Genomic DNA, 27,594 nt, shown 5'->3' with positions numbered 1-27,594 from the left:
TCAAGTGGAGAGAAAGTTTGGTTCAGAGCCAAAAAGCAATAAAGGAAACCGGAAGGTGTGCCTGTGGAGTACCTAGGTGCCACGGGGATATAGTGTTATTCCCACACACTCGGTAGCTTACAACATCTACCTGTTCTCTGATCGTTCTGGACGTCAGAAGTCTGGAATCATTTTCATAGGCAGAAATCAAGGTGTTGTGCCAAGTGTGGCGGCACGCACTTGTAATCCCAGAATTTGGGAGATGGAGACCGGGGGATCACGGTTCACAGACAGACAGCCTCAGCTACTTAGCAAGATCCTGATTCAAAAATTAAAAGACTTAAAAATAGTGCTGGAGGTGTAGACCTTGGGTTCTGTGCCCGGTACTGCAAAAGAAAAATAAATAAAAGGAAATCAAAGTGTTAGCATGGCCACATGCCCGCGGGGCTCCAGCCAGAATCCCTCAACCTCTGGAGACACACGCTTTGGCATTTTGGTGCGTGGCCCCCTCCTGTATGTTCAAAGCCAGCAGTATTAAGTACCATCTTCAAATCTCTGTTATCACACTACCTATGTAGTCAGATCTCTTAGTAAGAACACTTGTGATACATTTAAGTCCCATCGAAGTAAGCGTCCCATCTCTTTTTTTTTTTTATCACCTTGACACAGTTTTGCAATAAGATAACGGGGCATGGTGGCACATGCTTATCATCCCAACACTTGGGAGGCTGAGACAGGAGGATCCCTGGTTCACAGCCAGCCTTAGCTACTTAGGTCCTCTGCAAATTAGTGAGACACTATAGCAAAATAAAGGGTGGAAAAATAGGGCCTTAGTGTAGATGGGAGGTAGAATGCCCCTGGATTCAATTCCTGGTACTTAAACAACAAAAATACTGCAGTAAGGAAGAGGTACCAGGGATTAGGACCTAGATATCTTTGAGGCCTGCTTTTGAGCTGTCACAGAGATGGTAATGATCTCTTGTATTCGCAGGCCTTGACCATGAGTGAAAAGGGCATCCAGAAATACAAATGTATGGAACTGGCTGTCTGGGAACGTGGAAGAGAAACCTCAGTTTTGCTCAAAGGAAATTAGACATGACACGAGTAAGGAAGAAAAGAGGTTTTAGATGCGTGGGGAACAGTTCACGTGTAAGAGAGCGAGCAGAGGTAGGAAAGGATCCGCTGAACCCACGTGAGGCCAGTGATGCTCTGCAGATCCACCCAGAGGTGCACAAGGACAGACGGCACCACAGCTGAAGAACCTTGAATGGTGAGTGGAACTCGCTGCAGGCTAGACTGAGGAACTCATAGGTCTCCGCACCGAGGAACACGCGCTTAGACCCGTGCCTGGGTAGCAGACGGCCGATGGCGAACAGGAGTCATGGGGAAAACAGATTGTGGGGTGGGGGAAACATATTGAAAGATGAAATATTAAATGTGTTAATAGCATTAAATTTAATAGGAAATGAAGTTTAAGAAGCTTTCATTAGTAAAGACTTCAGAAGACAGTACTCCACCAAAAGGTGGCGTGTACGTGTGTGTGCGCGTGTGTGTGTGACTGGGAGTTGAATCTAGGGCCATAGGCGTGCTAGACAAATGCTTTACCACTGAGCTAAACTCCTAGGGTTTTTGTGTTATTTTTCTGTTGTTTTTTGTTTCCATTTGATTTTGAGATGGTCTTTCTACATTGCCCATGCTGGCCTCAAACTTTTCATTCATCCTGGGGAAGAGAAATTAGTGTCTTTCATGCTGAACCTGGAGATGCAAAAGGTACCATGAATATTCACAGAATTCTTAGCGTGGTATGGGAGGTGCCAGTGCTATGAACGTCAGTCTAGCGCCGCTATCATTTAAGCACAGAGTCGAGCATACGTTGGAGAGCGGGGCCTACACAGATTTGCAAGTGGGCCCGTTCCTTTGAGTGTGTGACTTTAATATAGCCAACTAGGAAGGGAAGTCTAAACCCATAAATAACATGGAAGCAAAATGGACACTGCAGAACTCAAAATATTACATGTATTTTAAAGACCCTTAAATTTCACCTTAACTGCTTTAATATCAACTAGACTAATTTTTCCTCTATTGAGAATTTGTTTAGTGACCACTGAGTTAAAAACAAATATGCATACCTGCTTTACATAATGTTTATAGAATACCATTATATTTAAGGCTATAGAAATAGAGTAACAAATTTTCAGACTCATTTTTGTTCTCTTGGCCTGTGGTAGGTCCTAATATATATATATATATATATATATATATATATATATATATATATATATATGCTGAGGATGAACCCAGGGATATTATACCTCTGAGCTATACTTCCAGCCCTATTTTATTTTTTATTTGTTAACAAGGTCTCACTAAGTTGCTGAAGCTAGCTTTGAACTGCAATCCTCCTGTCTCAGCCTCCCAAGTACTGAGATTATGGGCATACACTACCACACCCTGCAACTAAATTTTTAAGGAAATTATTTCCTAAATCTCATGAAACTGAGTATCTGACTACTCACTCATCTGACTCTGTGCTAGCATAAGTAAAAACGCTGCCCTCCTGATGTTCTGAAAAGGATGTTCTGAAAGTTCATTTTAGTCCAATTGAAACGCAAGATGGCGCCACAAAAACATTCTGGCTGTCACATTTAGAAAACTAAATACAGCGAGGTGTGGTGATCAGAGACAGACATAGGAGGGTGTGGGAGACAGACATAGGAGGCTGCAGGTTCTCAAGACCAGCTTCGGCGGCAACAGAGTGAGATGACCCGCCACATACGTGAGACCCGATTTCAAAACCAAAAAGAAAGCCAGGGATGTAGCTCAGAGATAGAATGCCCCTGGGTTCAATCCCCAGTAGCCCCCCAACACACACACACACACACACACACACACACACACACACACACACTAAAACTAAATACATTTTATTATCTATATCTCAAAATACTATCTTTTCAACATGTTAGGATAAGCAGCCCAGTCATACCAAAGATGGCGGCTCTCCCGCTTCTCTTCCGGATTGTGCTGATGACCTCATAGCCAGCCAAAGGGGGCACGGGATGCCCAACAGCCAGTCCCCTGATAACACACCCACTGGGGTATGAACCACCCAATCAGTAAACGCCTCATACTTCCTGTGATCTTGCACTGTGAGCGAAAGCCCCCACCTTTCAAAAAATCTCCAGCTGCCTGATATAAAAGGGAGCTGGGCTGTCTTAATAAATGTTTTGCTTGCTTGCTTATCTCTGATGACTGGCCTTGGGTTTTTTTCTGCGCCGGACGTCCACTTTCACAACATATGGTCAATATAGAAATATTTTACATTCTTTTTGCATAGTATCTTTAAAATCTGGTGTGTATTTTACACTCACAGCCCACCCATTTGGACAGTAAATTTTTGTTAGAAATGCTTGATCTGTATTTGATCTGTATTTAGATACAGAAACTTGCCAGTGAAAAAGCTTTGCAAGCCCAAGTTGTCCCAGACACAGAAGTTTTAAGCTAAAATGGAAATGGAGTGCCGGGCGTGGTGGCGCACACTTGTAATCCCCGCGCTTGGGAGGCAGAGACAGGAGGATCGCGCACGTTCAAAGCCAGCCACGCTGGCTTAAGAGACCCTGTTTCCAAATAAAAAAAGTATAAAAATAGGTCTGGGAGTGTAGCCCAGAGGTAGAAGGGTTTCCAGGAATCCCAGTACCACCACCAAAAAAAAAAGAAAGAAACGGAAATTTACTTTCTTGGTTGTATTAGCCACAGTCCATACTCAGTAGCAGTTGTGGCTTGTGGCTGCCGTGCTGGGGAGTGCGGCTCTACACTGCTTCTGTCCTCTTTTAAAAAATGTGTAGAAGGCCCGGCATGGTGGCGCACGCTTGTAATCCCCGCGCTTGGGAGGCTGAGACAGGATCGCACGAGTTCAAAGCCAGCCTCCGCTACCTAGTGAGGCTTTCAGCAACTCAGTGAGACCCTGTTTCCAAATAAAATATTAAAAAGGTCTGGGAGTATAGCCTGGAGGTAAAAAGCTTCTGGGTTCCACCCCCAGTACCACCAAAAAAAAAAAAATAAAAAAAAATAAATAAATAAATAAATAAATAGTGTAGAGCCAGGCATGGTGGTGTACACTTGTAATCCCAGCATTTGGGAGGCTGAGACAGGAGGATCGTAGTTCACGGACAGCCTCAGCTACTCAGTGAGACCCTGTTTCAAAATAAAGAATAAAAAATAGGGCTGGGGGTGTAGCTCGGAGGTCAAATGCCCCTGGGTTCCATCACCAGTACCACAAAAAATAATAAAATAAAAATAAATGTGTAGAGATTTGGGGCTTTTTTTTCTCATTTAGAATGGAAAGTCAATTGTGAATAATTAATATTCCGTTCCCCTATTCTTGATTGTCCCAATTCCTTTTTTTTTCTTCTTTTCTTTTTTTTGGGTGGTACTGGGGGTGGAACCCAGGGGCTCTTCTACCTCTAGGCTACACTCCCAGACCTATTTTTATATTTTATTAGAAACAGAGTCTCAATAAATTGCCGAGAGCCTCACTCAGTGGCTGAGGCTGGCTTTGAACCCGTGCCATCCTCCTGTCTCAGCCTCCCAAGCGCGGGGATTACAAGCATGCGCCACCACGCCCGGCTCCTAACTTCCTAAGATACGCCTGTTCTTTGGGCTCATCTAGAGTCCTAATTAGTTAATAACACTGCACCTGTTCACGTAATGCAGTCAGTCCAGAGCTACTGGCCTCTCTTGGACCTACTTCTGTTTCACTGTGTTCCAAATTGTGCTTCCTGCCCTTTTACCCAGGTACCGCCCTTTATAATCTGCAAGTACCTTCTATCTTCAGAGTTACCTAGCTTGGTAATAGCAACTGTATATGGCCTGATATTCTATTTCATTACTGTGGAAATATATAGATAGGCAAATATATCATGAGGCAGTTGATACGTTTGCCCAAGTCACATAGGTAGTGAATTTTATTATTATTGTTCTTTGGATGTGGGGTCTTGCTGTGTTGCCCAGCCCGGCCTCAAGCAATCTTCTTGACTCAATTTTCTGAATAGATGGGGCTACAGGCATGTTCCGCCGTGTCTGGCCAAACTCAGATTTTTTTTTTTTTACTTTTATTTGAGTGCCTTTTTACTGTGACACAGTACCCATCCGAAGAGATGGCCACAGAATATCAGACCCCATTCTTACTTTCCCCATCCAATCTTAGATTATATTGTAGGCCATTTTTAAAAGTTCTTAAGACTTTTTTTAAAAAAAAAAAAAAACATCATCTCTAGTATTAGCTCAGATTGACTGGAATAAACTGGGAGACTGTCCTTTGATCCCAATGTTTAAGTTCTGGAGCCAAGTGTGGTGGCTTTAAGAAAACCCGATTCTTGAATTCTTGACTTCATTTCAATGTTTAAATCATTGTCTTGCAGTGAGGGGGCCAGGAAGACCGCGTCTCTTTGTCCATGTATATGTAGACCCAGGAGACAAATGGGAAAAGAGCGATTATGACGGCAAGGACCAGTTGAATTCTTCCACCAGCAGGATTCCTGTATAAAGTTATTATAGATGAAAATTCAGTAAAATTATCGATTGCTTGAAAACAAGTATAAAGATTGATTGGTAAAGCACGTAATTACATTTTAATGATTTCTCCATTTTTTTAAATTAAAATATAATTCATTGATGTGTAAAAATTCTTCATGCACACTGAATACAAGTCCTTATCGCTTACCTGGGTTGCAGGGATCTCGTCCCACTCAGTGATTTCTTTTGAGAAACATGAGCTAATTAGGCAATGTTAAAAAATTGATTTTTTGGGATGTACTCATTTCGAGTCACCCCTCCATGCCAGTCTGGTATGGAGCTGTATTTCTATTTTCTGTATTTCTATCTTTCTAATAAACTTCTTTAAATCTTAAAAAAAAAAATTGATTTTTTTTTCCTAAAGGACTTTTGTACCTTGTTTACGAAATCTATCCCTTCCCAAGGTCTTTTAACTTCCTGTATTGATCTTTGGTGCTGAGGTTGAACCCAGGGTCTCAGGCACGCTAGGCAAGCGCTCTGCCACCGAACCCGTATCCTCAGCCCCCCTCCCCAAGATCTTTAAGAGACTATTACCTTCTACAGAAAACAAATTCTTATTTAACTATTTTTTGTACTGGGGATTGAGCCTAGGGATGGTCTACCTCTGAGCTACACCCCCAGCCCTTTTGAAATTTTATTTTTTTTCTTTTGTTTTTCTTTTGTTTTCTTTGTTTGTTTGGTGGTACTGGGGTTCCTGGAAGCCCTTCTACCTCCGGGCTACACTCCCAGACCTATTTTATATTTTTATTTGGAAACAGGGTCTCCTAAGCCAGCGCGGCTGGCTTTGAACCTGCGCGATCCTCCTGCCTCCGCCTCCCAAGCGCGGGGATTACAAGCGTGGGCCACCACGCCCGGCGGAAGTTGATTATCTTGATGTTATAATAACCTTTTGATTTTCCTACTTTCTGTTTCTTGCTGATAGAAATGGAGTTTATTTTTGCATATTGACCTGGCAACCAGCCATCATGCTATGCTTATTAATTCTAGGAATTTCTTAGATTGTTTTTGGTTTTCTATATATGCAATTATGTCGCCAACAAATAATGAAAAATGTCTCTCCCTCTTTCCAGTTCTTGGCCTTCATTTGCTTGTCTTGCCTCACTGTACTGACTATAATACCTAGAGTTGTAGGTGGCAATAATAACCAACCTCATCTCACTCCTGATCAGGAGTCTTGACTCCAGTAACTATCATGTGTCAGTATAGATACCCTTTATCAAGCTAAATTCCCTTCCAAACATATATATTTAAGTATAATATAGTCACATTAATATAAAAAATATTTGTATGCTATGTTAATATATTATGATATAAAATGAATGATACATATTTTTTGGTGCCAGGGACTAAACCCAGGACCATTCTATCCCAGAGTTACATCCCAGCCCTTTTTATTTTTCAATTTTTTAAATTAAATTTTTTTATAGTATTGGGGGTGAAACCCAGGGGCTTTTCTACCTCCGGACTACACTCCCAGACCTTTTTTTATATTTTATTTGGAAACAGGGTCTCACTAAGTTGCTGAGAGCCTCACTAAGTAGCCGAGGCTGGCTTCGAACCTGCGCCATCCTCCTGTCTCAGCCTCCCAAGCGCGGGGATTACAAGCGTGCGCCACCACGCCAGCTTTTTATTTTTCATTTTTGAAACAAGGTCTCACTATGTTGCTGAGGCTAGCCTCAAATCTGCTGTTCTCCAGTCTCAGCCTCCCAAGTACTAGGATTATACCCATGTGCTACCATGCCCAGCTAGCTTCCCTTTGGAAAAGGAGAGATTTTTTTTTTAAATCCTGTTTTTATTGATCTGTCCAAAGTTTCATTTATTTATTACCTAATCTTATCAACCTTGGGGACATCTGGCTTTAACTAATGGGTTGAAAACTTACTTTGATGAAGTGTGACATAGGCTCATCCATGCTGTGACAATCAGCAGACCAGACAGCTCCCTATAAAACAGCAGACACTTTAAACTGGGGTGGGGGGTGCAGGTTAGAAACATCGCCCATCCTCGCCGGGCATGGTGGCGCACGCTTGTAATCCCAGCATTCGGGAGGCTGAGTCCTGAGAATCACAGCTCACGGCCAGCCTCAGCTACTTAGGCCCTTCGCAACTCAGTGAGACCCGGTTTCAAAATAAAGAATAAAAAATAGGGCAGGGGGTGTAGCTCGGAGGTCGAATGCCTCTGGGTTCCATCCCCAGACCTGCAAAAAAAAAAAAAAAAAAAAGAAAAAAGAAAAGAAAAGAAACATCACCCTCCTCTTGACCATGGGTGGTGCGTTCTGACTGGGTGACTTTCCCCGAGGTATATAACATCAATAGAACATTTTTGAGTCTGGTCATAATGAGTAATAAATTACTTTTTCAGACAATTTAAGGCCTTGTATGAAAATAAGCTAAAGAGGCAGACATTAAATCCATGACTGTTTCTCAAATCGTAAGTGGACCCACCCAAAACTAAATAAGTATTTAAAAAACAGAGACACATTGCTTACTTAAGGCCACTTAAAGGACGGTAAAACCAAGAAAACCATCTCAGACTTGATCACTCGCTCTTTGTTTATTTTATAGAGCTTTCCATGTAAGGCAGGATGGGCTCAAGTCCGGGCAAAATTGGAACACAATGTAGGAGAGTGGGGTGAAAAATAGTTTATAGTACGCATCAGACTAGTCGTTTCAGGGTGGGTATACGTTATCAGCACATATATTTCACATAGAATAAAAACTAACCATTCAGCCACTCTGTGCTTGAAGCCCCACCTCGAGCTCACCGTGTCTCCTGGGCTTCGATTTGAAGCTGACGCAACCCATTTGGTTACAGACCCAGCTGGATTGACCCCGTTTCCCCGAGCAAAACAGCACCTTATCGGAGATGCTGACTGACAGGTCTCTGAAACGGTGTTGGCGCTTGCCAACAGGGCGTGGAAAAGGTGGCAAAGGGGCCCTCGGTAAGACCAGGAGTCGCCAAGCATGATGTCACACACCTATAGTCCTAGTACTTGGGTGGCTGAGACAGGAAGATTGCAGGTTTGAGGCCAGCCTCGGCAAATTAGCGAGACCCTGATTCAAAATAAACTGTGTGAGCCGGGCGTGGTGGCGCACGCTTGTCATCCCCGCGCTTGGGAGGCGGAGACAGGAGGGTCGCGCAGGTTCAAAGCCAGTCGCGTGTGCTGACTTAGGAGACCGTTTCCAAATAAAAATATAAAATAGGTCTGGAAGTGGAGCCCGGAGGTAGAAGGGCTTCCGGGAACCCCAGTACCACCAAAAAAAAAAAAAAAAAAAATGTGTGTGTGTGTGTGTGTGTGGTACTGGAGGTAGAACCCAGGGGCTTTTCTACCTCTGGGTTGTACTGCCAGGCCTATTTTTTTATACTTTATTTGTAAACAGGGTCTCTCTAGGTTGCTGAGAACCTCAGTAAGTAGCTGAGGCTGGCTTCAAAACGGTGTGATCCTCCCGTCTCAGCCTCCCAAGCGCCAGGATTACAAGCGTGCGCCACCATGCCCGGCAGAATAAACCATTTTTAAAAAGGGCTGAGGGGCCCGGCGTAGTGGCGCACGCTTGTAATCCCCGCACTTGGTAGGCTGAGACAGGAGGATCACACAGGTTCAAAGGCAGCCTCAGCTACTTAGTGAGGCTCTCAGCAACTTAGTGAGACCCTGTTTCCAAAAATAGGTCTGGGAGTATAGCCCGGAGGTAGAAAGCCTCTGGGTTCCACCCCCAGTACCACAAAAAAATAAAAAATAAAAAGGGTTGAGGGTGTAGGTCAGAGGCAGAATGCCAGGGGTTCAATCTTGAGTACCAAAATTAATTAATTAAGGTCACTGATTAAGCTTAGCCTCGTTTCAAATACTGGCCTTGAGGTAGCTGATCATGGTTATAGATAGATACCAGGGACATTCAACCTCTGAGCTACTCCCCCCAGCCCTATTTTATTTTCTGAGCTACTCCCCCCCAGCCCTATTTTATTTTCTGAGCTACTCCCCACCAGCCCTATTTAATTCTTTAATTTTGTTGTTTGTTTGTTTGTTTGTTTTGGTGGTACTGGGGTTCCTGGAAGCCCTCCTACCTCCGGGCTACACTCCCAGACCTATTTTTACAACTTTATTTGGAAACAGGGTCTCCTAAGCCAGCGCGCACAGCTGGCTTCGAACCTGCGCAATTCTCCTGTCTCTGCCTCCCAAGCGCGGGGATGACAAGCGTGCGCCACCACGCCCAGCAGCCCGGCTTATTCTTTAATTTTGAAACCAGGGTCTCAGAAGCTGAGTTGCAGAGGACCTCACTAAGTCATTGAGACTGGCCATGATCCTGCGATCCTCCTGCCTCAGCCTCTCAAGTACCGGGGTTACAGTCGTGCACCACCACACCCGGCCTGTAGATGCGGTTTTGTCTTAACCAGAGCTGAATCGTCACAGCCTTACTAGATTAGACTACTGCCGTATAGTAAGTGCCCTTGCTAGTTAGGCCTAGGTCCGACTGCCAGTGGTAGTGGTAATGGCGTCTGGCAGGCAGGCCTGGGTTAGCATCCTGGCACCGTCGTTTCTTCAGTCTCGTTAGCACGCGGAGGATGTGACGTTTTCCCGCTGCTGACGGTAGGGCTGGGGGAATTAGATCATCATCGTGCACAGATCAGGTGGTGTTGTAAAGGAATAAAAGATTTCTCAATTCCGCCCCACCCCTCCAAAGAGCAAAAGTCACCTCCTTCCTCCGCTCACCTGACCTCCTCCTCCTGTAGGAAGTCCTGTTGTGTGTAAAACAAGAAGTGGTAGACCAAGCCGGCAGCCCACGCCATGCAAAGCATGCTGTGCATCCTGGAGACGGTCTTCCAAATCAGGTTACCTAAAAGCACGCATCCCCGAGATCTCTTTACACTCGCTTTGTTTTAAGACGCTTTGAGAAAGGGTATTCAGAAAAAAGCACTTTTTTTTTTTCTCTTTTTGATGCCGGAGGATTGAACCCAGGAGCATTCTACCTCTGAGCTCACACCCGACCTTTTTATCTTTGGTGTTGAAGCAGAGTCTCGCTAGGTTGCTGGGAGTCGCATTATGTTGCTGAGGCTGGCCACGAACCTACGATCCTCCTGCCTCAGCCTCACAAGTCCTGGGATCACAGGGGTGCACCAACATGCCCAGCTCACTTTTTCCCCTTAAGGGACAGTACAGAGGTCAGAGCGCTAATTATAAGCTTCAGTGAACGTGTCTTGCTTGGCTGCCTACCCTCTCCCCTGCCTACGATGACTGCACTTATTTTCTTGGGGAGCCACCTTTTCCACAACCCTAGTCCATGTGTGCCGGTGAACTGGACTTTGCTAGGTACTTACTCCCTTAGCCAGAGTGCTCAGGCTCAGTATAGACATATGGCAAATCACGGCCAATAGCTTGATTGTGAAACTGGGACAGAGTAAAGGGTCTCTGTCCTGTGGGACGTGGTGTCATGAAGATGTGAACTGGGAGCTACGGGTTACCAAGCAGAGCCCAGGGACAAAGTCGGGGCTGCGGGTGGCAGAACCGAGGGATGAGAGAAGCTTACGTTTTGAGTTCACTTGTGTGCGAGGCCAGCACCACCCACCCAGCAAACTCAACCAATACACTTTTTTCTTAATTTATGAGTATTTTTCTGGCTTGTAACTAAAGGAGTCCTAACTGGTCCACCCTAAAGACAGAAACAGATCTTAGGGGGATGTTTAAGGAGCCTGGGCACCAAGGAACTAGAATTTCTCCAATATGGAGATCATTCATTAGTCTTTGTTCTAAAGCTCCTGAGAATTTACCAGCCCCGCTAGTAGAAGCTGTTTTAAAGAAAATAAGAATCTGTCAGGATTAATAGTCTCTATTAATAAGAAAACATTAGTAACCAAAATAAAATATATTTTTCTGTCATAAGACACTGTTTTATAACATAAAACTGTCCAACTTAAAGTCTGTTGAGGCGTGCACACGCGCGTGCGTGCGTGTGTGTGTGTGTGTGTGTGTGTGTGTACATGGGACTGAACCCAGGGGCTTTCTACTTCTGAGCTACCCCCCAGCCCCACTTTATTTTTTACTTTGAAACAGGATCTCCCTAAGTTGTGGAGAGCCTCTCTCGGTTCCTTAGGGCCTCACTCAGTTACCGAGGCTGGCTGCACACCTGCAATCCTCCCGTCTCAGTACTCCCAAGTACTGCGATTACAGGCTTATGCCATCAGATCTGGCTTGTTGAGAGATATTTAAGGCCACAGAATGTGAAACAGCTACTTCTCACATAGCATTAACTTAGGGAGCCTGTAGGCAAATAATACAAACTAGTTATATTTGATGGTTTTTCATGTACAGACCCACAGGTAAGGAGGAAAGAAGCAGGTTACAGAATCAATATATGATAAAGTTCCTGTTCTTCAGGGATTCATTCATTCAACAGCAAGCGTCAGGTACCTTCCACATGCCTGGCCATACTCCTGTGGACGGAATGCTTGCATCTCCCACAGACTCCTACGCTGGAATCCTAACCCCATGAACAGCACCCAGAGGTGGGGCCTTCGAGAGGGAATCAACTCAGGAGCGTGGCACTTCATAATGGACCAGTGCCCTTATAGACTGTAGAGCGGTGGCTCACACCTCTAATCCCAGGATTTGCTAGGCTGAGACAGGAGGATCACAGGTTCAAGGCCTGCAGCAAGCAGTAACTTAGTGAGACTTTGTTTCAAAATAAAAATAAAACAGGGCTGGGGGGGGTGGGTAGCTCAGTGGTAGAATAGCCCTAGGTTCAACCCCCCAATACCAAACACACACACACACACACACACACACACACACACACACACACACACATCAGATGTGTTAAGAGACGTTACAATTTGTTTATAAGTGGCACTTTATATATGCAGATTTGATTCAATTCAAAGTAAGAAAAGTGGTTTCGGAAGTTTGCGCCTTCTCTGGGTTCTCCCCTGGGTCACTACGACTTCACTTAGGGTGCTCTGGATCTTGAGTCTGTGCTATCTCGGTCGAGAGTTAGGGAGAATTGGGTCATAGGAGGAACTCTAGATGAAAAAGGAAATCCTATAGAGGAGCAAACAAGACAACCTAAAGGAGGAGAAAGGAGGGGTGAAGAGGAAATTCTCTAAAACACACAATGTACTTAAACATATCGAAGTCAACCACTAAGCCGAGCAAGGGAAGGAGGGATGGGGAGGTAATGGGGTGGGAATTGGGTAGGAGTTAAATCGGTGATGTGCACATGTATGTACACACAAGTTCTTTACCCCAATATGATGTATGAATATAATGTACCAATAAAAATAAAAAAAAGTAAGAAAACAATGAAAGGGTCTAGTGTTACCCTAAGAACTTTTAAAAATAATGAGTTATGCCGGGCGTGGTGGTGCACGCTTGTAATCCCCACGCTTGGGAGGCGGAGACAGGAGGATCGCGCAGGTTCAAAGCCAGCCGCGCGCACTGGCTTAGGAGACCCTGTTTCCAAATAAAAATGTAAAAATAGGTCTGGGAGTGTAGCCCGGTGGTAGAAGGGCTTCCAGGAACCCCAGTACCACCAAAAAAAAAAAAATAATAATAATAATGAGTTTACAACTGGGTCATAAATAATAAATAGTTAATAGGTATTGATTGCCTCTCAGTATGAGAACACAAGATTCGCACTTAGATTGTTACAGATTCTATAGTAGTTTAGAGTGAGGTAACTGGACCCCTTCTCTCTTCTGGGTTAAACGATCTAACAACTGTTCCATACCAGCCTGAGAAACTGTGGGTCCGAGAAGACAGAGAGTGGATCAGTATGTCAAGTCCTTGTGAAGTTGTCCCCAAAGAAGGAGAAGGATGCTCTGGATCAGAATTAGCCCATCTTCACAACTGAATAAGTTGTATGAACAGGGATTTTAATATTAGGGGGTGAGCTAAAATCCCTAGTAGTCAATGGATAATGCAGAACAGAGGACTGATTTTGAAAAATTGCCTAAAATGTAGATTTTTCTTGAGTCAATTTCGATCAACAACGCATATATCTTTTAGTTAAAAATTATTTTTCTTTCCGTTCACCCCACCCCTAAACCAGACTAAGAGTACAACTCACATGGACACAAAGGAGTTTTCATACCCGACTGCTATTCAAGCAAACCTTTCTGTTCTAAGATTTTCACCCGGAAACAAACTTTGTTATGGTGCTGTTGTGAGATTTAATTTGAAGAATTCTGTCATTAAACTCTTTTTCATGTTAAAAGCAAAAGAATCAGCCCTGATTAATTAATGCTAATTAATTCTGAATTCTCATTCAGAAATGCTAAGAAATGCAGAAAGCGAGATATGACAGGTAGACTCTCATAAGAAAAAATCTGATTTGCTGAATCTCCATTCAGAATCCAGGGTTCATACCTGTGACGAGAGGGTTAACCCCCACAAGCAGGGTCAGGATTGCAGGTATAGTATACACCACCTGTTAGCAAACAAAGGAAATATATGCGTTAAGAAGTACGTCCAACTGGGCCTGAAGGCACAGGCCTGTAATCCCAGTGCTTGGAAGGCTGAGACAGGAAGATCTCCGGTTCCAGGACGGCCTCAGCAACTTAGCAAGACGCTCGGTAACTCAGAGAGACCTTGTTTCAAAAAATAAAAAATAAAATAGGGCTGGGGGTATAACTTGGAGGTTATACCCCTTGATTCAGCCTCCAGTATCAAAACCAAAACAACAAAAAGATGTCCAACAGATGAGATGCCCAGAGTCTTCAGGAAGTAAAAGATGAACTGGTGGCCATTCACCCCTGGGCCTCGGTTACCGCCGGGGAAGTGGTAGCCTCTGCGTGTATAACCTGATGACCACGTAGGGTTGTAATTTTACCTTCTTCTTAGACTGTCAGCGCTTCCAGATAGGGGCATCATCTTTGAGGCCTAGCATGGAGCAGAGAGTTTGGGCCTTAAAACACACTGACTTCTCAGTGTCTTCTAAGAAACTTCTATGCTCCAATGGCCTTCCTCACTTAAAAAAAAAAAAAAAAAGACAGTATTCTTTGAAAAGGGCAGGAGCGGTTGTAGTTAGCTAGAGAGCCCTGCTGGGTTTGACCCAATGCACTGTACAAACTAAGATTCCATAAGATTCCATTTCTGTAAAGGAAACCACAGAGTTTTATAACAGTGTCTGGACCACGTGTGTCCAAGACTAAGACTGAGCTCTTTTTTTGTTTTGTTTTTATTTTTATTTTTGGTGGTACTGGGTCTAGAACTCTTCTACCTCTGGGCTACACTCCCAGACCTATTTTATATTTTTATTTGGAAACAGGGTCTCCTAAGCCAGCACGGCTGGCTTCGAACCTGCGCGATCCTCCTGTCTCCGCCTCCCAAGTGCGGGGATGACAAGCGTGCGCCACCACGCCCGGCCTGAGCTCTTCATTTTAATAGACTGCTAAGTTGGTTTAGAAGTTGGGAGACTGGCCCAAAGAGACCCTATTCTCAAGCCTCATTTATAGGAAGCTGACTCTGGCCAGACTTATTGTGTATGTGTGTCTCAGGCAGAAGGCAAGAAGGGGAAGCCAGGCATGGTGGCACATGCCTGTGATCCCAGCATTCGGGAGGCTGAGACGGGAGGATCGCGGTTCATGGACAGCGTCAGCTACTTAGTGAGGCCCTTCGCAACTCAGTGAGACCCTGCTTCAAATAATAAAAAGACTAAAATAATAGGGCTTGTGTGTAGCTTGGAAGTCCAAAGCCCTTGGGTTCCATTCCCAGACCCACAAAACATAAAAAAATTTTAAAAAATTTTAAAAAGGGTAAAGTAGGTTTATAAGCATGGGAGCAGGGCATGGTGACACTCACCGATAATCCCCGTACTTGGGAGGCTGAGACAGGAGGATCACAGGTTTGAGGCCAGCCTTAGAAACTTAGGCCCTCAGCATGGTAGAAAGATCCTGTTTCAAAATAAAAAATAACATAGGGCTGGGGTATTGCTCAGAGGTAGAATGTCCCTGGGTTCAATCACTAGTACCTAACAAATAAACAAAACCAAATCAAATAGTCTCCATCAGCAAGGTATAGTAGAGACCACAGAAATGAGCTGGGAGCAGTTCCAGCTTCAAAGGTGCAATTACCTGGTATTCACCTGTGCATTTATGTAAGTATGTATGTAAGTATGTATGCATGTATGTATGTATTTTTTATTTTTTGGTACCAGAGATTGAACCCAGAGGCAGTCTACCCCCAAACTATACCCTCAAACCGATTTTATTTTTTATTTTGAAACAGGGGCTTGCTAAGTTGCTGAGGCTAGCCTCAAACCTGTGATCCTCCTGTCTCAGCCTCCCAAATACAGGCATACACCAACACTATCACTCGAGTGTGCCTTAGAAAGCTTGGAATTCACACACACACACACACACACACACACACACACACACACACACACACACTACATTATCACACTGATTCTCTCCCCTCCAAAAAAAAGTTAGGAAAAACAGCTTTTAAAAAGGTTTTGATTTGTAAGTTTTTAAGTAAATGAAGTAGGGAAACCAGGCAAGTAGATCATAAACCAGGTGTTTTGCGCACGCAGCTCTGCAGCAGGCGTGGAGGGAAAGTTTGAGAGCAGCAGACACTCACCACCCACAGCTCTGCGTCTGGGTCATTGACCTGGAATGCCAAGACATGGCGGGTTAGCAGGTGGACGGCCCGACCCACCCGGCTCTGGGCCGCTGCTTTATTAATTATATTCTTTCACTAAGAGCCAGAGACCCAGATGCCACAACCGGTCAGAAGGTACAAAATATGAGTAAGAGCATCCAGGAGGTCAGGGTGGCTGCTGGGACGAGCGGTCACACAACAGGTGTTCCTGACACACTGCCACCCATTTGGGGGAGGGAGGGTGTTACTGGGGGTTGCACTCAGGGCCATTCTACTTCTCAACCACACCCCCAGCTCTTTTCAATTTTTATATTGATTGATTGTAGTACTGGGGGTTGAACCCATGGGCATTCTACCTCCGAGTTACATCCCCGCCCCTATTTTTTATTATTATTATTTTATTTTTTTATTTTATTTTATTTTTTGGTACTGGGGTTCCTGGAAGCCCTTCTACCTCCGGGCTACTCTCCCAGACCTTTTTTTTTTTTTAAATATTTTTTTAATTTGGAAACAGGGTCTCTTAAGGCAGCGCGGCTGGCTTCGAACCTGCGCGATCCTCCTGTCTCCGCCTCCCGAGCGCGGGGATGACAAGCGTGCGCCACCACGCCCGGCTTTAATATTATTTTTGAAACAGGGTCTCGCCAGGTTAGTGAGAATCTCACTACTTGCTGAGGCTGTCCTCCAACCTGCGATCCTCCTGTTTCAGCCTCCCAAGTACTGGGATTATCCCCGCCTCCTTTTTAGTTTTTATTATGAAACAGGGTCTCGCTGAATTGCTGAGGCTGGCCTCAAACATCCATCCTGCCATTTCAGCCTCCCAAATACTGAGATTGCAGGCATGCGCCACCAGGCGTTACTTTAAAGGAACTGCAGGCGAGCGCTGCAGAGGAAGCCCAAGCCTTAGAAATGGGCGCTGGGACCCTCGGGCTCAGACCCCAGGGCGTCTTCGCAGGGGTCTGTCCCGCGCTCCTCCCGGCCCTGGCCCCTGCTCAGCCTCCCAGGCCGCGCCCTCGGGCCCAGCGCCTGCCAGCCTCCACCTGCCAGCCTCCACCCTGCCAGCCGGCCAGGTGAGCCCCAGGTGCGCGGCCTGCCTGTGTGAGCACACCTGCGTCTTTGGCGGGGCGATCCTGGGGCCCCCAAACTCCATCTCGGCGCCTGTCCTCCCATAAACCCAGCACCCCGCCTCTCTGCCGGCCGATCCGTCTACACTGCCCGGCGGGTCCCGCTCCCGGCCGCCCTGGGTCCCCCTGACCTGCACGACGGCCGCCAGCGCGAAGAAGACGGCCATCAGCCCATTGCAGGCCCTCCACACCGCGGGCCCGCAGGCAGCCGGCGCCATGCTCCGGAGCGCGAAAGGCGAGGCCCCGCCCTCTCCCCGCCTGGCCCCGCCCCGCCCCGCCCCGCTGGGCCACGCCCTCTCCTGCCTCTGCCGGGCCGCGCCTTCTCCCCGCCTGGCAACGCCCCGCACCGCTGGACCACGCCCTCTTCCCTCCCAGCCACGCCCTGCCTCCGCTGGGCCACACCCCTACCCGCCTGGCCACGCCCTGCCTCCGCTGGGCCACACCCCTACCCGCCTGGCCACGCCCTGCCTCCGCTGGGCCACGCCCTCTGCCGCCCCTGATTGGCTCCACCTTCCCCGCTGACCGCGTCCATCGCCTCCTGGCCCCGCCCTCGTCCTGCCTGGCCCCGCCCCTTGTCTCCAGGCAGGGAGGGGCGGGCTTAGCTGCGGAGCGCTTCCCACTCTGGCCTTACTCTTGGCCGGGCATCGCACATGGGGCAGCGTGAGCTCCAAAGACCCCGGGGACCCTCCAGGTCGCGCTGCTCCGGGGCGGTGGAAGGAAGCCCTACTGGAACAGGATAAAGAAAAGCCAGGCGTGGGAGTGCACGCCTGTAATTCCAGTATTTGGGAGGCTGAGACAGGAAGGCCGCAGGTTCGAGGACAGCCTTAGCGATGTAGTGGGACTCGCCAAAATAGGGGTACGGCTGAGAGGCAGAATGCCCCCGGGTTCCACCCCCAGTACCATGAAAAGAAAGAAAGAAAATGAAAATGAAAAAGGGAAAGACATAAAGGAAAAAGCTAGGCGTGGTGGCTCACACCAGTAATCCCAGTACTTGGGAGGTTGAGACAGGAGGACCTCAGTTTTGAGGACAGCCTCAGCAACTTAGACTCTGTTTCAAAATAAAAATAAAAACTAAAAAAGGGGTGGAAGTATAGCAAAGAGGTAGAAAGCCCTTGGGTTCAGTCCCCAGTAACACACACACACACACACACACACACACACACACACACACAACGTGCTTTCTGGTATTTAATCATTTCTTTCCAAAGCGCAGGCACCTTGAATGCGCTGTAAGCATTATGGTAATTTCTAGAGTGACAAGAGTTCTATTAACACCCTCTGCAGTGCACAGATTCACTTGCAGACAGCCTCGTTTATCTTCATGGGCTTTTATCATAAAAGATATTTACATATTATACATATTTACAATTCTCCCACCACCACCATGAATTTCTCCCGCAGGAAAGACATTGAAATCTCCCCGTATTCCCTCCTCACGCCTCAGTCTTTTTCTGTTTCGTCATTTATCCTTCTGATGAGTTCTTCCCGGGCTCATTTACATCCCTAGGCCTCATCACTGGGAGGTTCTAAAGGATCTTTATACCCTTTTCTTTTAGAAACTGTTTGGAAAGCTTTTTATTTATTTACTTTCTTGTTTATTCATTTTTTTTCCTTCTCGGTTTCATTCCTTTCAAAAACGGCTTCATTTCCAGCCCTGCTGTCTGCCGGGCGTCTGGCTCTGCGTGGGGTGCTGGGACTGGGATTTGCTGCCAGCTCTTCAGGAGGGGACAGGAAGAGACAGACGGTGGGACTCGCGTTAGCACAGCAGGGACAGGGATGACCTCTGCTTGGCTCCCGCAGCCTCTTAACCGAGTCCCTGTCCTGCTTCTTCCAGGAAAAGAATAAAAAGAGACCGTTAAACCTGGCGTGGTCGCGCATACCTGTTATCCCAGTTCCTGGGAGGCTGCTGAGACTGGAGGACTGCAGGTTCGAGGCCAGCCTCAGCAACTTGCGAGCCCCCTCGGCGACTTAGTGAGACGCTGTTTCAAAATTAAAAATAAAATCAGGCCGGGAGCGGGGGTAGCTCAGAGGTAGAACGCTCCTCGCTTTAAGCCCCAGCGCCACGGTGCCTGGCTGCGACTCTTCAGTTTTAGGGACTGAAAAAGCCTTTCTGTCCACAAGTCCCTGTGAACTGGGGTTTTGCCGATAGCTTCTTTGTTAAGACCAGAATGATTCACAAAGTCAAGGGCCAACGAGGTATCTGCTAATGAAAGGCCCCATTTAGAAGAAAAATCGCAAGCCCTAGCAGCCAGCTAATAGTTAAAACAGCCAGCTAATAGTTAAAAAGAAAAAGTGTATATTACTGCAGCTTGCAGCTTAAGAAGCATAGCGTAAGAATGAAAAATATGCAATAAACCCACCCTGTTCCAGGAACGTACCTAGCATCTTATCTATACTGACCGGGTCAGCGCGCCCTGTGCCGGGAACCTGCTGAGACTACACCTAGTGTCTTATCTAACACTTGACAACAGAATGTACTTTTTCAAATGATTTTGTAATATTTTGTAAACGCATGTAACTTGGCCCAAACCCCCCTAACTGATGGTCTTTTCCCTATAAATATCCACACTTTCAGTTGCTCGAGGTCGAACTCCTTTACGAGTCGGCCCCAGTGCACTGGCTCCTTAATAAACTCTTGCCTTTTGCTTTTGCATCAAGGGTTAAAATTTCTCGTGTGTTCTTGCTGTCCTTGCTTATCCCGAGGCTGATTGAGGGTCTCCCCTCTGCGGGGGTCTTACACTACCCTTTCATAAAGATCAGTACCCTCCTCTCATACTCTCGGGAATTCTTAGCTTCTTACTATATAGCATTTATGATGCAAACCTGTTTTTAGAATGTGAAAGCCCTAGGTCCCAACTCTCTATCCACTTGCTAATTACATTGTGGGTTTTTTTTTGTTTTTTGTTTTTTTGGTTTTTTTTTTTGGTGGTACTGGGGTTCCTGGAAGCCCTTCTACCTCCGGGCTACACTCCCAGACCTATTTTATATTTTTGAAACAGGGTCCCTTACACCAGCGCGCCTGGCTTTGAACCTGCGCGATCCTCCTGTCTCTGCCTCCCAAGCATGGGGATGACAAGCGTGCACCACCACGCCCGGCTAAAATTTTTACTTTTTAATTGATACAACCCCCCCACAAACTGTATCTATTAGCACTGGGTGTTTTGACACAGGTATCCTTCCTTCCTTCCTTCCTTTCTTTTTTTCTTCCTTTTCTTTCTTCTTCTTCTTCTTCTTCTTCTTCTTCTTCTTCTTCTTCTTCTTCTTCTTCTTCTTCTTCTTCTTCTTCTTCTTCTTCTTCTTCTTCTTCTTCTTTTTTTTTAGCAGTCCTGGGGTTGGAACTTAGGGTGTTAGGTCCGAGAGACGCCCTCACCCCGACAACAGAGAACTCACCAGAGGGTGTAAATCGCAGGCAGGGTTTATTGCTGGCATGCCAGGGTCAAATCCCCTTAACCAGCACACAGGCCAGTCAGAGAAGAGACCCCGACCACATCTCAAGGTCTACATTTATAGTCGCAGGAGGGGTATTCACGTGGGGCTCATATCTATTCAAGAAAGCTTGGGACGGGATGTTAGGATGTTACCTCCCTTGTACCGGGTGCGAGCCCAGCCTTGAGGCTTCACTGTGGGTAAGGGAGTGGCACAGGCCGGCTTTCAGTTTACTTCTACTTTTAAACTTAAAAGAAACAGCTCTTTTAACATGTCCTAGTAACCATGGAATAAGCAAACAGTTCTACAGAAGCAGGAACTCGTCAAAAACAACTTTTTGTTTTAACACTTAATAGCAAAGAACTCCCCTGCCCATCACTCCTCAAGCTGTTTATCATGCCAATAAGTCTCCTGAGAGATGTCTAAGTGGGGAAGGACCTCCAGCGAGAGGACCTCGAAGGCCATTTGGCAAGACCCATAGCTCCCCGATTAGAGGAAGTGTGCTCGCCTCCCAGCCCGGCATCCCAAGCTGCTTCTCAGGAGCCAGGGTTGCTTCCTTTAACCCTTTAAGCAGAAGCCTGCATCTCAGTACTCCCATAACGTATGATTACAATTCACCAATTAAAAGGGGAGGGGGCTGGTTCTCACAGACAGCACTCTTACAAGGGGCATCCTACCTCCAAGCTATGCCCCAGCCCTATTTTTTATTCTTTATTTTGATACAGGTTCTCACTGAGTTGCAGAGGGCCTCACTCAGTAGCTGAGGCTGGCCAGGAACCTGCATTCTCCTGTCTCAGCCTCCCAAGTACTGGGATCACAAGCGTGCGCCACCAAGCCTGGCTCCCGGATTATTTTTTATCTGCGCTCTTGATTTATTTTTCTGGCACTGGGGATTGAACCCAGGGGGGTATTGTGTCTTTGAGGAGCATCCCCAGCCCTTTTGATGTTTTATTTTGAAACAGGGTCTCACTAAGCTGCTGGGCTGCCCTCAAACCTGTGATCCTGTTGTAGGATAGAAGAAATGAGTAGGTAGAAAGGAGACAGACAGGAAGGAAAAGTAAAAATATAACTTTGATATAAGAACCTGGAGCTGAAGTGCTTCAGCCTCTAGTGCACAAACCAGTTCTCTTTTCCAGGCCTGACTCTACCATAAATTCTTGGGAAATCTGTATATCCTAGAGTTAACAATATTTCCAAGAAAACCTATAATTTAGGATATTCCAGCTTATCTGTCAATCAGCTAATGAGGACCCCAATCAACCCAAGATCATCCACCCTAAAGCTGACCAGACCACAGACCATCAGGAAGCGCCTCGGGACGACAGGACTGAGCTCATCCACCCTGGGGCTGCCAGACCACCTGCCCACCATAAACCGCCTTGGGACTACCGGACTGAGCCCATCCTCACATACCTTCTCTAGCCCACCCCTCACGAAAGTCCCCTATAAGAAGAGAACCCTGAACTCCCCAAAATGCCTTCCTCATCTTGAGGGGCCGCATTCTCTCCTGAATGTGTATTTCCTCCCCTTTTCCCCAATAAACCTCTGTCCATGTCTCTGACTGGCGCGTGCTCAAATTCTTTTCCGTCACGTTAGCCAAGGACCCCGCAGACCCCGAGTTCCTGAGCCGAGAACCCACTCCAACATCTTTGGTACCCCAACGATCCTCCTATCTCAGCCTCCCACACTTCCAAATCTGGGATTACAGGTCTGTGCCACCAGCCCTGTCTGCCACTGTTTTGGTGGTGTTGGTGTTGTTGGTGTGAAGAGTTCGAGATTCGCCCACCTACCCAAAGAACGAAGGACACACAAGAGATGTAATACCAAGCAGGGTTTATTGTGCTGCAGCTCTTTCCTGACTAGTCAGGGTCCGGGAACCTGACATCACTCACCAGTCGAGGGAGTTCAGTCGAAGGTCCCGGCCCCTTGCCTCCAGCTCACTCTGACTTTATAGCCGGAATAGGGAGCGGGCACTCATGTCAGAGCCCGCCAAAGAGAAGCCCGCGAAAGATACATCCAATCAAATAAACTGGTAAACAGGTCCAACCAATTATTTTAAAGCAATCACACGTACATTTGAATGACAGCAAATGGTTTCGCAGAGCTGCCTCCCCACGTCATTGCCCGCCAAGGGTCTCCTTTGTCTTCCCTATGGGGGATGTGTGCCCGTGCTTCAGGAGCCGCCCCTAGCTGGCAAATGTTTCCCGACAGATAAACTTTTACAGCTCCCAACATTCTCTACATACCACCCCTATCTAAGACAAACGGCTATCTCTAGACACTATCTCCATCTCTAGACACTATCTCCGGTGCCTAAGCCAGGATTTTAAGCAGATTATAACAAAGTAAGAAGTTTTCCCATTTACTTAATTCATTGCTTACACAAACTGCTACATTCTTATCCTAATCTTATATGCTGACATCCTATATTATGTTTTATTTTTATATAATATTCCCTTAACTCTAATATTGGAAAGGGCTTCCTTAACTAAAACCTCAGGCTGGGGAAGACTTTTCTTCCTGCATTCCTACAGGTGGTATTGGTGTTGGTGTTGGTGGTGTTGATGTTGGTGGTGTTGGTGGTGTTGGTGTTGATGGTGTTGGTGGTGTTGGTGTTGGTGGTGTTGATGTTGGTGTTGTTGGTGTTGGTCGTGTTGGTGTTGGTGTTGGTGGTGTTGGTGGTGTTGGTGTTGATGGTGTTGTTGTTGTTGTTGGTGGTGGTGGTGTTGATGGTGTTGTTGTTGTTGGTGGTGGTGGTGGTGTTGATGGTGGTGTTGGTGGTGTTGGTGTTGTTGGTGTTGGTGTTGGTGTTGGTGGTGTTGATGTTGGTGTTGTTGGTGTTGTTGGTGTTGGTGTTGGTGTTGTTGGTGTTGGTTGGTGTTGGTGTTGGTGGTGTTGGTGTTGTTGTTGTTGGTGTTGTTGGTGTTGTTGGTGTTGGTGTTGGTGGTGTTGGTGGTGTTAGTGGTGGTGGTGTTGTGTGTGTGTGTGTTTTAAGAACCAATTAGATGATGCTGTGTTCGGAGGCAGAAAAAAAATTAAGTGACTTTTTTAAGCCAATATCTCTCCAATCTTGACTTGCTGTTTTAAGGCCTGGCTGTTGGAATCATGTGTGTCCACAAGATGGCAGACTTCTGCTGTGGATCCAGCCGGGGGAGAAAGGCCAGAAGAGGGAAAAGTGGACTTCTTTGTAATGCAGACTTTGGAATCTAGACTTTTGGGGTGGATATGAAGTTGTTATTAGCCCTGAAGGGAAGAAGCACAAATAAAACTCTGTCCCAGGAGATCCTTTGCGTGCAAACAGAGGTGTTGCAGAGAACAGCTCTGAGCTTTGGTGTTGGCAGAATTTAGGACTTGGTTGCTGTCCCAGGATTCCCGGGAAAATCAGACATGTTTGTAAACTGAGTACTCATCATAAGCGCAGCTACTGCCCTTTATCTATTTGACATCCTGTTACATTTCTTTTTTATTTCCACTTTATATTTATTGGTGTATGTAATTATGCAAATAACGGGCTTTATTTTGACATATTTGTAATGTACATAACATAATTTGAGGCTGTGTGGATGTGCTACTAAGAATTGAACTCAGGGGTGTTCTGCCTCTGAGCTGCACCTCCAGCCATATTTTTATTTATTTATTTTTGTATTTGTTTGTTTACTTATTTATTTTTTGCGGGTCTAGGGATGGAACCCAGGGGCATTCGACCTCTGAGGTACACCCCCTGCCCTATATTTTAATTTTTTTTATTTTGAAATAGGATCTCACTAAGATACTGAGGGCCTCACTAAGTAGGTGAGGCTGTCCGTGAACCACAATCCTCTGGTCTCAGCCTCCCAAATGCTGGGATTACAAGCGTGCGCCACCACGCCTGGCTATTTTTATTTTTATTTTGGAGGTACTGGGGATGAAACTTAGGGGCATTTTATCTCCAAGCCCTATTTTTTATTCTTTATTTTGAAACAGGCCTCACTGAGTTGCAAAGGGCCTCACTATTGAGGCTGTCTGCAAACCATGATCCTCCTGTCTCAGCCTCCCAAATGCTGGGAGTACAAGCACACAGCTTTATTTATTTATTTATTTATTTATTTATATCTTTATTTATTTATTTATTTATTTATTTATTTATTTATTTATTTTGTGGGTCTGGGGATGGAACCCAGGGGCATTTGACCTCCGAGCTACACACCAGCCCTATTTTTTTTTTAATTCTTTATTTTGAAACAGGGTCTTAATGAGTTGAAAAAAACCTCATTAAGTAGCTGAGGCTGTCCACAAACTGCCAGCCTCCTGTCTTAGCCTCCCAAATGCTGGAATTACAAGTGTGTACCACCACACCTGGCTTCCAGTTTTATTTATTATTTGGAAACAGGGTCTCGGTAGATTGATAAGAGTCTCACTACTTGCTTAGGCTGCCCTTAAACTCGCGATCCTCCTTTCTCAGCTTCCCAAGTACTGTGATTACAGGCGTGCGCCACCACATCTGGTTGAAGAAAATTATTTTAAGTGTCTAGCAAGCTGGGTGCAGCAGTGTACATGTGTTATCTTAGTACTTAGGAGGCTGAGACAGGAGGACTGAAGGTCCGAGGCCAGCCTCAGAAACTTAGTGAGCCCCTGAGTAACTTAGCAAGCCCCATTTCAAGATAAACAAATAAACAAACAAATGTAGCCAGCATTCTGACGATGTTTAATTTATAAGCAAGGCACCGTAAGAGAGTAACAACTAATAATTAAAAAGAACACATCCGGGCGTGGCGGCACACATCTGTAATCCCAGTACTTGGAGGGCGGAGACAGAAAGATCACGGCCTTTGAGACCAGCCTTAACAAGACCCTATTTCAAAATGAAAAAGGGAGCCGGGCGCGGTGGGCACGCTTGTAATCCCCGCACTTGGGAGGCAGAGACAGGAGGATCGCGCAGGTTCGAAGCCAGCCTCAGCTGGCTTTTAAGAGACCCTGTTTCCAAATAAAATATAAATAAAATAGATCTGGGAGTGTAGCCCAGAGGTAGAAGGCTCCTGGGTTCCATCCCCAGTATCACACACAAAAAAAAAAAGGAAGAAAAAAGAAAGACCAAATCAAAAAGGGTCGCATGCCAGGTGCAGTGGCGCACGCCTGTAATCCCAGCATTTGGGAGGCTGAGACCGGAGGATAGTGGTTCACAGACAGCCTCGGCTACTTAGTGAGGCCCTCTGCAACTCAGTGAGACCCTGTTTCAAAAAAAAGGCTGAAGCTGTAGCTCAGAGTGTACTGGTATTGGGAAGAGAGTTTAAAAAGTATTAATGTATCAGTCCTGGGAAAGATGTCCAACCTTGAAACATATCGTCTTTACTAAGAAAGCCAGGGTTAGCCAACATGTCCTTGCATTCCTAAGAACAATTTAACACATTGTGGGGGAAAAGACGAAATGTAAAAGCCTGTGTTTGAAGACAGAGATGCCTCCCCCTCCGGCCATAAATCTGGGTCTGTGTTTGAAGATAGAGATGTTTCCCCGTTTCAGGCCATAAACCCAGCTGGAGAGATAACAGAAGCAGAGCCGGGGCTGGCGATAAGGTGTAACATGATCTCCAAAAATCAAAGGGACCTGCTGGACTTAGACAGGATAAAAATTCAGGAAACTGGAGTTCGTTGGCATTTTCGTTCGAATTGCCCCCCTGTGCCCCTCTCTGGCACAGGGCTGTAACTATCTCTATATTTCTATCTTTTTAATAAACTTCTTTAAATCTGCAGCAGCTGTCCAAGCGATGAATACTTATTCTTAGCTTAGGACAAGAATCCACAGTTTTTCTGTTTGTCTCCGTGTGTCTGGTGGTGGTGGGGGGGATTATTTCACCTCACACACCTTTCCCCCCCCACCTATCCCCTGCAACACAGAGGTAGAATGCTCCTGGGTTCTATCCCCAGTAGCACACACACAAAAAAATAAATTAATAAGATATATATATATATATATATATATATATATATATATATATATATGTATGTATGTATGTATTGTGCTGGGGGTGTAGCTCAGAGGTAGCATGGCCCTGGGTTCCATCCCCAGGAGCACACATACAAAAAGACAACAGTGTGGTTTAATGCCAGGCTTCTGTTCTGAACAGAACCAGGCTGCTCTTAGAAGGAATCTGTCTTGACATTTCTCACTGGGCGGGGTCATCAGGCCCGGGCCCTTGGGGCCTGTGGCAGTGACCTGCCCACCAGGCCTGGGTGTGGTACTTTGATGGTGGGTATTGCCAGGACCTTTCATCCACACCTTGTCCCCATACTCTCTGGTTACGTGGCCCTGGGCACAGCTCTGATCCTCTCCCAGCCTCAGCTTTCTTATCTGCAAAATGGAGACAATCCTAGTTAGCCAGTGGAGTTAGTATCAGGATTATAGGTTATGACTGTATCCTGCTGACTGTGTCTTATCAAACCCAAGGTCTACTGCTGGCCCATTTACCAGTGACTTTGGACATGACTTATCTGCCTTTCCACCTTAAAATAATAAGTGGCCCTCCCTGTCCACGGGATCTTTATCTGCTTATTCAATCAAGTGTAAATCAGAATTATTATTATTATTATTATTATTATTATTATTATTAGTGGTGGTAATGGGGATGGAACCCTTCTACCTCCGGGCTACACTCCCAGACCTATTTTTTAAATATATATTTTATTTGGAAACAGGGTCTCTTAAGCCAGTGAGGCTGGCTTCGAACCTGCGCGATCCTCCTGTCTCCACCTCCCAAGCGCGGGGATTACAAGCGTGCACTACCTACCACGCCCGGCTAAATCAGAATTATTTTTCAAAACGTGCATCTAGCTAGGTGTAGTGGTGTACATCTGTAATCCCGGTACTTAGGAGGCTGAGATAGGAGGATCAAAATTTTGTGGCCAGCCTCAGCAACCTCCTGATGCCCACTG

General features: G+C 46.0%; 1 protein-coding gene across 1 annotated transcript; it reads right to left on the bottom strand.

Annotated features, from left to right (window-relative positions):
• Positions 1 to 5,182: 5,182 nt before the first annotated feature.
• Positions 5,183 to 17,480, bottom strand: TMEM220 (transmembrane protein 220; the record flags this gene model as incomplete). Its single annotated transcript, XM_080713942.1, has 6 exons — positions 5,183 to 5,516; positions 7,436 to 7,495; positions 10,259 to 10,382; positions 13,907 to 13,967; positions 16,121 to 16,150; positions 17,394 to 17,480. 6 exons carry the CDS (start codon positions 17,478 to 17,480, stop codon positions 5,381 to 5,383), a joined length of 498 nt encoding a protein of 165 aa, XP_080570068.1. The 3' UTR covers positions 5,183 to 5,380.
• Positions 17,481 to 27,594: the final 10,114 nt, after the last annotated feature.

The sequence above is a fragment of the Muscardinus avellanarius genome (assembly GCF_963383645.1).
Source record: "Muscardinus avellanarius genome assembly, chromosome: 16".
NCBI lineage: Eukaryota > Metazoa > Chordata > Mammalia > Rodentia > Gliridae > Muscardinus > Muscardinus avellanarius.
The sequence above is the reverse complement of the archived record's forward strand: the minus strand, read 5'-3'. Positions and strand labels throughout refer to the sequence as shown.